At 31.4% G+C, this 11,127-nt stretch overlaps 2 protein-coding genes across 4 annotated transcripts; one reads left to right on the top strand and one right to left on the bottom strand.

Moving 5' to 3' along the window:
• The first annotated feature begins 2,898 nt into the window (after nt 1–2,898).
• LOC107913212 (uncharacterized membrane protein At3g27390) lies at nt 2,899–7,084 on the top strand. 2 transcript variants are annotated; one of them, XM_016841729.2, is made up of 10 exons: nt 2,899–3,057; nt 3,290–3,385; nt 3,491–3,599; nt 3,728–3,923; nt 4,018–4,151; nt 4,239–4,527; nt 4,612–4,718; nt 4,820–4,982; nt 6,201–6,649; nt 6,841–7,084. In XM_016841729.2, the coding sequence occupies exons 1-10, from the start codon at nt 2,976–2,978 to the stop codon at nt 6,992–6,994; spliced, it is 1,779 nt and encodes a 592-aa protein (XP_016697218.2). In that variant the 5' UTR covers nt 2,899–2,975; the 3' UTR covers nt 6,995–7,084. The 2 variants fall into 2 exon arrangements, with proteins under 2 accessions (XP_016697218.2, XP_016697217.2); XM_016841728.2 differs by having other exon boundaries at nt 2,924–3,057; nt 3,271–3,385.
• A 1,388-nt stretch (nt 7,085–8,472) lies between these two features.
• Nucleotides 8,473–10,135, bottom strand: LOC107913213 (cyclin-dependent kinase inhibitor 7). Of its 2 annotated transcripts, none has more exons than XM_016841730.2 (4): nt 9,632–10,135; nt 9,470–9,519; nt 9,042–9,224; nt 8,473–8,909 (listed from the first exon to the last, which is right to left on the bottom strand). In XM_016841730.2, exons 1-4 carry the CDS (start codon nt 9,965–9,967, stop codon nt 8,840–8,842), a joined length of 639 nt encoding a protein of 212 aa, XP_016697219.2. In that variant the 5' UTR covers nt 9,968–10,135; the 3' UTR covers nt 8,473–8,839. The 2 variants fall into 2 exon arrangements, with proteins under 2 accessions (XP_016697219.2, XP_016697221.2); XM_016841732.2 differs by having other exon boundaries at nt 9,042–9,221; nt 9,632–10,133.
• Nucleotides 10,136–11,127: the final 992 nt, after the last annotated feature.

The following is an 11,127-nucleotide window of genomic DNA, read 5'->3' as shown; positions in this document are numbered from 1 at the left end:
TTTTCTACCATAAATTTCATAATTCATGCATATTCATCCATGGCAAAACTTTATACTTTGATAACTTTACAAATTAATCTCCGAGATAGTTAGATTAAGCTATTACGATCTCGAAAATATAAAAATTACTAAAAACGGGACAAGATTACTTACCCAATTAAGCCAAGTAAGTTTGCTTGAGTTTTTTTCTCTTATCTAGGGTTTCCATGTATTTAATTTTGGAAAAGATGATATAAATGATGATATTTTCTTTTATTTTATTATTTATCATTTTTATTTATCATCTTTCTAATTTTGCCCTTTTCTTTATTTAATTTTCCATAGATGAATCATCATACTTATCTACTAACCCCTCTTAATGGTCTATTTTCCATATGAGAACCTCCAATTTCCATAGCAATTTGATCCTTTTAGCTACTAGAATTCAACTTTTGCATTTTATGTAATTTGGTCATTTTATCAATTAAACACGTAATCGGTAAAATTTCCTAACGAAATTTTTATACGATATTCCTATCATACAGTAGACCATAAAATAATTTTAAAATAATTTTTCTTACAGACTCGGATTTGTGGTCCCGAAACCACTGTTCCGATTTCACTGAAAACAGACTGTTACACTTGAGACATGTTAACTTCAAAGCTAAAATTTTCCAAAATAATTTATGTCTTGTCTCCAGATATGAAGTCCCTTATCTCAAGACATAACCTTGGAACTTGGCAAATGGGTTTGAGTTAAAACTCTATGCTCATAGTATATTCCACTTAATCCTTGAATGATTAGGTTAGGTGCTAAATGTAATTTATGTGATTCAATTATGTGAAATATATGTAAGTTTATTATGAGTTGTTTCGACAACATAATGTGATATCACACATTCAGATTTGGTGATCGAGTCGGGTGCAGAGTGTCACATGTTAAATATTAAAAAGGGAATAACTTAACAAATATGATTTAGAACAATTAGATAAAATTGCTTATGATGTTTAATTTTCTTGTTATTTTTATTTAGTAATCGTATTATCAACTACCTTTTTGGATTAACATAATACATATGATTATCTGATTTTAATTTTTTTTACTTATTTAGAAATTATTTTTATCATACTAATAAATTTTTATAATAATTAGTATTTTTAAAAAATAAGAATTATGTAACTGCGTAATTACAATTTGTATTACCAAATATGACATAGGGAATTATGATATAATTATACTCTATCAGCCAAACACGTCTAGTGAATTACAATTCTTTGTAATTACAAGAGTGTAATTACTACCCTTGTAATAAATCTGGAAGCTGATTATATTACAAAGTTGGCCTTTGATAGAAATGAGGGTCTTCACTTAGTAGTTGAAATCCCTTTAGATTTGATTAGACCTTTGTAATAACTTTATTTGTTCTCACTAAAAAAATATATGATGTATTTACGTGTTTAAACTTTGTTTTATTCTCAATTTAATTTAATCTTTTTCATTTTAATACCGTACATATTTCATGTGTTACTTTTAATTAGTTCCAAACCATAATTTTCATCATTTATTATACGTTATTTTTAAACATACATTTGTATTCTAAATATGTGATTTCCACACACATACGCATGTGATAAGGTTTCTAATATATCTTTAATATTTAATATATTTATGTCTTTTATAAAAAAATATATTTTCCAGTTTTTAAAATTATAAATTTGTTGAGTTTTAGAATTTGGATTAAATTGAAAATATGTGCAAGCATTGAGGGTTAAATATGTTGAATTTTTTAGAATTAGGACCAAATTAATAGAATATGAAATAATATTAAGGGCTAAATTTGTTATTATACTTATAAAAAAACTACCACGTCAACATTTCATATGGCAACTAAAAACATTTAACTGTAGAGTGACTAAAACTGACAAATTAACTAATAATAGTGACTAAAATAGAAGTGATTAAAAAAAAATTTACCCTTGAAAAAAGGGATTATGGAAGAGGAGGACGCGCATAGGTTGGGTCTACCAAATTAAGCATTGGAGCATGGAAAAGTCTATAAATGCTCGCTAACTGAACCAATATCCGACAACTCGGTACACTTTTGTCGGGTGTGGCTAGGGAATGGGACAATCCAAACATTGTATTCATTATTTGTGCTCATTGCTGAAACAAATTTAGCAATTGGAATATATGTTCTGTTAAGGCAGTGACATCAATATATATATATTTGTTGCCAAAAATAATATATGAAGGAGCGCCAGCAACATTTGAGAACTTTCTTGCTGTACTTAATTAATATCATATGACTATATGGAGGGCAGTTCTCTTGCAATGCCAATACAGATCATAAAGCGTTTTTGTTTTAATTAGCAATGATGGTTCTAGCAAATTCACCTTGTTATCATTTCAAGGCACCTCTCATTCTCGTTATAATTAATTTTATTTAGGAATTAAAATTTGGTAATGAATTAAAATGCACGTCATTGTGCTAATATATATATAAACAAAATTAGTCATGATCAGTGTAAAATTTGTCCAATGTTACTGACCCAAATGTCCGTACTCGAAGTCGTGATGTATAATGTGTATTGAAAGATATGAATATTTTGAGCAGATGAGATAGGCACAAACATCACGTTAACATCATGCCAATACATAATTAATAGTATAAGCCGCCGGATCTAAAGCCAGAGATAATGACTTGTCAAATGGAGATTAATACTAATTGTTTATGATGTATGTGTTTTGTTGACCACGGAGTCGGAAAAACCCAAAAAGCTTGGCAGCCTTTTGCGCCCCACTCTCTCCTTCAAAACATCTGCTATAATTCTGAATTTCATGAAATTATTTTGATTAATTAAAATTTAGTATCCTACTTTAAACAGATCAAATTAATGTGTTTACCAAAGTAACTTAAAAGAGTTATTTCCCTTGCATCATAGTTATACGGCATAAATATTTTAAAAAGCTGCAGCTTTAAATAAGAAAACATGGCATGGTTTGTCAAAATCTTCTGGATGTTTTGGAATTACACGACCTTAAAAGTAAACAGAAAGGAGTGGGTTCTCTCCATCATAGTAAGACTTTTTCTTTTTTTGAAACTTTGAACTTTGAACATTTCTTCACGGCCTATCATCTGGCGATTGATTATCATATTCCTTTTTAGCTATTTCGTGTCCTCCTGTCCCGTTTCAATTCCTTATTATTTTGTCAACCCTTCTTGCAGCGCACGCCCTTTGTGCCTCTCTATTTTCTTTTGTTTCTTTGCTTCACCTTATGTTTTTGTCTAGAAAATCTCATGGTTTTCAGGGATGGATGCGGGGAACAGTAATCAAGCAGGTTGGCTAAGGATTGTTTATGTGGTGTTTGCTTTTTGTTCTGCTCTCTTTCTCGGCGCTCTTAAAGGTTCTTTCTCTTCTTTCTTTGTGTTTTCTTTTACCTTCTCTTTATATTCTTGGCAAAAATTATGTTTGTGTTTCTATGGACCATAAAAGGGTTATGTTTTTCCAGGTTTACTTGTTGGACCTATTGCAGCTTTGATACTGATAATAGGAAATTTGGGGGTCATCTTGGGATTGTTACCAGCACATATTGCCTGGACTATATACACAGTTGTAAAGTAAACCATCCAAACCAAACCAACAACTTTTCTATCTTTTTATCCATAGATTTGAACTGTTGGAAACTCTTGGTATTGAATTTTGAGTTTCTCGACTTTTTATAACAAAGGATTTGTAATTTTTGCAGGACTAATAGATTTGATGCACCTCTTAAAGTAGCTCTATTAATTGCTTTGCCTGCTTTATTTGGTATATGGTTGGGTTTAAGCATAGCTGGAACTGTTATTGTTAGTGTTTGTTATGGTTTCTTCACTCCCTGGGTTTCATCTTTTGAAGCCTTCAGACTTGACGACGAGTCCGACAGATTCTTTCATTGTGTCGTGGTAATTTTTAGTTCTCTTTTCTTGTCTGAAATTTTCTGTTTTTCTGTTCTCATAGCACACTGTTTGATTCTGGTTAATGCTTTTTACCTATCAGGATGGAACATGGGACACTATCAAAGGAAGTTGCACTGTGGTTAGAGATTTTTCAGATTTATGTTTCCATTCATATCCACTCTACTTGAAGGAACTACGTGAATCCCCTGTCTCGAATGAGGTCCGAACTCTGCGGTAATGTTTCTTATACTGATAAGAACGGATTTAAATTACGGTCGAGTCATGTTTATCGCGGTTAACGACCATAGCTGTGTTATGCAGGTTGATTCATGTGCCAGGACTCATTGTTGTTGGATTGTTGGGACTAATTGTGCATATTCCCATTTACACTATAATCGCCATAGTTAAAAGTCCATACATGTTATTTAGGGGATGGTTTCGACTGACGCATGATCTAATTAGCAGAGAAGGTCCATTCCTTGAAACAGCATGCATCCCCGTTGCTGGTTTGACAATCCTCTTGTGGCCAATCGTTGTGATAGGGAGCATAATAATGGCTATTTTCTCCAGCATCTTCATCGGATTGTATGGATCGGTCATCGTATACCAGGTCGGTTAATGCTTCGAAAACGTCCCTTGCTTGACATTTTAGCAGATTTAAAGGAAATATTTGGGGGTTGCTTGCATTTTGCAGGAAAGATCATTCAAGAGGGGGGTTGCATATGTGATTGCAATGATAGCTGAATTTGATGAGTACACAAATGATTGGCTTTATCTCAGAGAAGGAACAATCTTTCCAAAGTAATTTACCCTTACCTAATCTTTTTCAGCATTTGTCAGGCATGTCAGTGTACGTTTTTCCATTTATAGTTTCAAATCTGAGTAATTATATTCACAGCCAGGCCTTCATATCGCAAGAAAAATGGGTCTGAAATCGAGTATTCAGTAGGAGGACTTGGTGGGAGATTCAGTTCCACAACTGGTGAACCACCTGCAATGCTTATGCCAACCTTAGCTCGTTCAGTATCAGTTAGAGAGGCAATAAAGGAAGTGAAAATGGTTCAGGTTGGTTTCTCTCAATCATTCTTTTTTTTTTTTTTGTTTAATTCCGCATTTGGATGAATAATATCCTTAATTCCTGCAACTTGCTTACTGAAACATGTAACCAGTTTGGTTGTGCAGCTAAAAAGGTTCGGCTTTAACTTTCAACACCTGTTTGATTTGACTAAACTAACAAGCCGGCCTGTCTATATAGTTAACACTTTACCGATTATATTTTATTTCAACATTAACATTTCGAAAAGTATCAAATCTCTTTTCTTTAATAGGAATACTTATTAAAATTGGAATCTTTTAGCGATTTTAATGTGAAAACCATGTGGCAGCCTTAGACTTATCATGAATCCGATACCTAGCTCAGCCCAAAAGTTTGCCTAAAAAATAGGACGATTTAGAAAAAAAATATAGGCTTGAAAAGTAGGTTTGAGTAAAAAAATATGGGCATCGAGTAAGTTTTTTTTACTTGGGCCCGGTACGAATTTACAAAAAAGAAAAATACTGCTTTTTGTTGCTGTTTTCACTGTTTTTGGTGTTGTTTTGCCACTATTTTGTTATTATTTAGATATTGTATAATTCTTGTTTTATTGTTAATTTTGCTACTATTTTGAACGTATTTGCTTGCTAAGTTGCACTTATCTTAGTGTTATTTAAGTATACATAATCTTTTTAATTTATTTTCAATTTGTTGGGAAGTTTTAATTTATTTTCAATTTGTTGGGAAGCATTTATTTTAATGTTTTTAGTGTATTGATGTATTGTATTTTTTTTAAAAAATTATATAAAAATAATAATATAAAAAAATTAATATGGACAGGTCAGACTCGAGTTTTAGCATTTTTATCGGGTCAAGCTTGGGCAAAATTTTACGCTCATTTTTTGAGTCTGGCCGAGTTCGAACCTAAAATTCTACTAAGGCTCAGTCCAGGCCATGAGCATCTTTAGGCTGCTTACATGAACTTTATGCTAACATAATAGCATTTATTTTATATATTATTTCAATAAATAATTTTAAAATTATAAAAACATTTTAAAAATTCAAAATTCAAGAAAAAATATAAAAAGATGCGTATATAGGTTTACAAGTAGTATTAACTAATTTCGCTTGCTTCCAAATACGAGTAACGTAGCTAAAGAGAGATAAGGAAAAAAAATTGATTTTTAATGATTACTGGTAATCAGTCCTTGTCATTTATCTCTAATTATATAATTGACATAATGTGACAGGTATGGACGAATGTGATGAAATCATGTGAAATAAGGGGCAAGGAACTATTGGAAGCTAAAGTAATAACTTCATTAGATCTCTGTGAATGGTTGAAAGCAAAGGGTAGTAATGAAGGAGCCATTATCGGTGTTGGCCTACCATGTTATAGTTTCTTGCAGACCCTCCTGGTTTCTATCAGATCCGGGTCTAATGGTTTGTTAATGCTTGATAATGTCGAAATAAACAGTCTGAATCGACCAAAAGACAAGCTGCTGGATTGGTTCTTTAACCCAATAATGGTGCTGAAAGAACAAATCAGGGTTATAAAACTGGGAGATGGTGAAGTTAAGCTGTTGGAGAAGTTGGTTCTTTTTGGGACCAACTTAGAACGTATGGATGCTTGGGACAATGGCAGTATAGTTCCTCAAGATTCTCTCAGAGCTGCCCAAATGGAAGGCATAAGTAGAAGGTTTGACTCTCATTACACTTATTCAAAAGTCTGGTCTTAAATAAGAAAATTCATTATTCAAGTATAAAAAAAAATTAAGTTTAAATAAGGAACTTGAAAAATTTTTAGAATTGTAATCTTGAGTTCCCATTAAATTTATATTTGATTGGTTTTTCTGTGATAAAATCTTACTAATGACTGCGAAATGACAGAATGATTGGAATAGCGAGGAGCATATCGAAATTGCCAACATATAGAAGAAAATTTCGTCAAGTAGTGAAAGAGTTGATTACACATGCTTCAGACAAACAAGACATTCCTAAATGTGGTTCCATAAAATCAACCTCAAGCTATGAACAAGTTTAAAACTATATATATATAGCCTTACAAGTAATGCATATGTATAATTTAAACTGAATTTTCTTCATTTGATAATCTTAGTTAAGACATTTCTCATCAAGTTTTCTTTTTTCTTCCGGAAATGATCTCTCATTAAATTTTAACTAAACAAATATGATTTTGGTAATGGATGTGTTAAAAGATGCTTTTGTAACATTATTTATAAAATTAAATTATTGTGTACAAACAAACATTAAAGAATGTTCTTTAGAATAATAATGCTGGGGGTAATTTCTGCTGTACTTAAAATTTGAAAAATTAAGAATGATGAGAAACAGAGGAAGAGGGGGAATCTGGGAAAGTCAACAAATTTAAACAGAGATGGGACCCAACAAAGCAGCGAAATGGAGAGAGTGTCGGGGAAAGGGCACCAGATCCAAGAGGAATGGTTAGCGCGTCTTAAATCACTCACTTTCCATTCACTTTTTAACCCCATCGATGAATCTGAAACCAACAAAACAACCCACGCATTTCCATGTTTCTCATAATTGATCGCCGCTATTTCCTTCCCTTCCTATCTTTTATCCTTTATTATCATCCTCTACAAATTAAATTACTTTCCAATTGTTCTTTTAATCTAATTAACAATGAATAATAAATATTAATCTTCACACTAATTTCATATACATGATCATTTATGTAGCTCTAAAACACAGTAACCATTTTCTACCAAAATTCCCTTTCCCTCCCTTTCTCAATTAATTAACTATTGATTGTAACCATTAATTATTACACTTATTATATCTAAACATTTATTACACTTAACATATATATACTATTATTTAGTTTTCCTTAAAAAATTAAATTAAATTGGTATACTCATTAACAGGATTATTAATTTAGTTCTGAAATTATCAAAAAAAACTCATATTATTTTTATAAAATAATAAATAGTAATCTTGAACATATTTCTTATTTTTTTATATTTTTATATAAAATTTCATAATAAAATTTAAACACAAATCATCAACATTTACATGATCTCGATCTTGTCATTTCAATTGAACTAACATTTAATTTTTATATAATTTCTTTTATAAATTTGTTTCATAAATTTTTCACACAACATTATCAGTATTTACATTATCACTCCAATTAATAACTTGATTAAACAACTATAAAGTGAAAACAATAGTGTTGTAAAATCTATATATATCAAAAGACACTAATCTTTTTATTCAGTATTTACATTATTTTTTATGTTTAAATTAGCATAATATATTTAAATATGACGCTATTTCATAAATATCCAAAGGAAAAAAATAACTTTAGATTTTTTTAAAAAATGACTTTTCTGTTAATATTAGTAAATTTTATTTAATTAAATTAGATTAAAGCAAAAAAAAAAAAACAAATGACTTCAAACTGACGAAAAAAAAGCGGTGATCGTACCGAAGAAAGCAGAAGTAGCAGACATTAGCAGATTCAGGAGAAACAGAAACGAATTTTAGGGCTAAAAATTTTCTAAAACTAGCAAGAATATACGGGAATTTGGTTGTTTAATAACTGTTTTTTTTTTCTGAGGTTCTTCCCCCAGCTGAAATTCAATTTCTTTTCGTGGAAAGAAGCTTTCTCAGTTCTTTCTCCGTGTAAAATAATAACAGACCAATTAAGAGCTTATCTCTTCTTCTTTCTTCTCCGTTATTAATCATTGTCTCATTCTGTACATAAAATAGAAACCCTAAAATTTAGTAAAATTTTAAATCAGTAGTACCTATGAGATATCGCCTGGTTGCTCTCTTGGTTTTCTTCTAAAAATGTGTTCCTTGTTTTTTCTTTTCCTTTTTCTGGCTTGATTTTGGCGTTTTTCTTTCATGAATTTAATCGAACCCACTGGTAACGTCCTTCCAACGGTTCGTCCTTGACGATATCGTAGTTATACCTGAAAATAGTAAACAAAAAAGGGGGAAAAAATCTTTTTCAGTTTGAAAATTGAAATTGCCGTTTGGTTGCTAAGAAAGTTGTAACAGCAGAAAAGAAAGTCTAGGTTTTGAAGAAATGTGCATGAAAATACTTTTCCGCGAACTGTTCTTTAACTTTTTTCTCAGCAGCAGCAAAGAATTCTTCAAGTTCAGCTTCGGTTGGCATCTTCTCCGCCGTTGATCTACGGCGAGAGTTCGCCTCTGATTGCCGCGACGTTGAATCCAGTGCTTCTGGTTCAGCTCGGAGCTCACTCGACGGTGTCGTTTCTCTCCTGCTAGAATTCACCGATGAGACAGAGAAGAGCTAAATAATTTGAGAGAAGAATGTATATGAAGGATAGATAAAATCAAGCGGAGAAAAGAAAATTTAAAAATTTAACTAACCGGCTGCTTTTGAAATTCGAATTCAAGAGACGTGACTTACAGTAACTTACAGTAACTTAAACAGTACTATTAAAATAAAAGGAATTGATAAATTTGTACATTTTATTATTATATTGTAAGGGATAATTATACAGACCTTTCTCTGAAGTTTAAATGCGTGGATGTTTCAACTTCCATGGTTTCATCCTGCAAAATTTTTCAAAATTCTCAGAATTTAATAGAAGTAATTATAGCTAAAATAACCGAAATTCCAACAATCTGTTGAGTTAAAGTTTTAAAATTAAAGAGAAAAGAATACCTCCAGATCTGGCAATTGGATAATCCTTTTATCGCTTGATCCGATATTGCTTGAACAGCACGACACGTCATCATCATGATCCAAGTTAGGGCTCAAACATCGATTTTCATTGAGCCGATGATGATCCACCAAAATTCTCCGGCTTCGTAACTGAATATACGACGTCGTTGAGGCCCTTGAAGAAGTTGCTTTGAATTCAGCATCTCCGTCGCCGTTTAATCTTCTGCGTTTCTTCTGAACTGTTCCTGTGGCCGCCGCCATGGCTCGTGTTCGAAGTCCGACGTCAGAGAGCTCCATGACTGCGATTTCTCCAAATTTTCTACACTTTCTCCTCATAATTAAAAAGGAAATAAAAAAAATATTGATCTGTCTTTTTAGAGAGAGAGCGCGAGAGAAATAATTCGTATTTGTTGGTTGTGAGCGTTCGTTTTCTGGTTTTTGGTAGTTTCTGGTGAAATGATGATGGTGATGATGAGAGAATGGGTGGATTCTTTGAACGGTGAGGATTTGTTATGCGATTTTAAAGGGGGATGGTTGGGGGTGACCGGTGGTCCAGTTAACAGCGACGGGGAATCAGTAACGGGGTAGTTTGACGGCGCCGTAACGCGGATCTGGGAAATGTAAGCGAATGCGCCGAATTCAGACTAATTAGATGACGCCACGCAGATTAACACCCACGTGGGTGGTAAGGACTTCCAATAACAGGAGGGTAATGTTTGGGTAAGTCCGTTTGGATTTTGTGTGTAATTTTATTGTTGGATTTAAGTACTACTTTTTTCGTATAAATTGTAGTGTTTTTACCCTGATCTCTATCATTACCACAAACTTCTTTTACGAATAAAATTTTCCATACAGTTGAGTATTACATTAATTCAAGGATGAAATTAGAAGAAGCAGCAAGAATTCAATTAATGTAAGTTTTAAAAGATTCAAATAATTCTTAAGGTTAAGATTAATTACATTACATTTTGATTGGTGGATTAAAATAATTTAATTAAAAATTAATGGTACCGCCATTTCAACTAATACTATAAAATCGAAAAAATTAAAAAATTGATTCAACCGATTAATTATTTAATTTAATTTTCATAATTTATAATGTTCACGTTTCTATTTTGATAGTTTAACTAGAAAATAGATTAGTTTGATAGGTTTAATCGTCTAATTGATTCTTACAACATTAATTAATTGTATATTTTATAATAAATTATTCATTTATAAAAGTTATCCACTTCTCTAAATTAATCACCCACTTTAAATTTCAACCCTTAAATAAATTATCACCATTATTTAAAACTAGATTATGGAACTCTAGGTGAAAAAGTAATAAACAATTATATAAAAGAATTACATAAAATAAATAACACTTTAACTAAGATGGTAAAGTTAAAAAATATCAAACACTATGACTATGATGTATTAGGCTTAAATTTGGTTATGTGTTTAATTTTCTAGATATTATATAAAAAGATAAATAACATTATATTTTTGTTATT

This window comes from Gossypium hirsutum, chromosome D11 (assembly GCF_007990345.1).
Source record: "Gossypium hirsutum isolate 1008001.06 chromosome D11, Gossypium_hirsutum_v2.1, whole genome shotgun sequence".
In the NCBI taxonomy this organism is placed as follows: domain Eukaryota; kingdom Viridiplantae; phylum Streptophyta; class Magnoliopsida; order Malvales; family Malvaceae; genus Gossypium; species Gossypium hirsutum.
This window is presented reverse-complemented; position numbering and strand designations above follow the sequence as displayed.

Coding starts and splice junctions, on each gene's coding strand:
- LOC107913212 (XM_016841728.2), top strand. CDS start 2,971: ATGGCATGGTTTGTCAAAATCTTCTGGATGTTTTGGAATTACACGACC. Junction 3,924..4,017: donor GATTCTTTCATTGTGTCGTG/GTAATTTTTAGT, acceptor TTTACCTATCAG/GATGGAACATGGGACACTAT. Junction 6,650..6,840: donor ATGGAAGGCATAAGTAGAAG/GTTTGACTCTCA, acceptor GCGAAATGACAG/AATGATTGGAATAGCGAGGA.
- LOC107913213 (XM_016841730.2), bottom strand. CDS start 9,967: ATGAGGAGAAAGTGTAGAAAATTTGGAGAAATCGCAGTCATGGAGCTC. Junction 9,520..9,631: donor TCCAATTGCCAGATCTGGAG/GTATTCTTTTCT, acceptor AAAATTTTGCAG/GATGAAACCATGGAAGTTGA. Junction 8,910..9,041: donor AAAGAACAGTTCGCGGAAAA/GTATTTTCATGC, acceptor TACTATTTTCAG/GTATAACTACGATATCGTCA.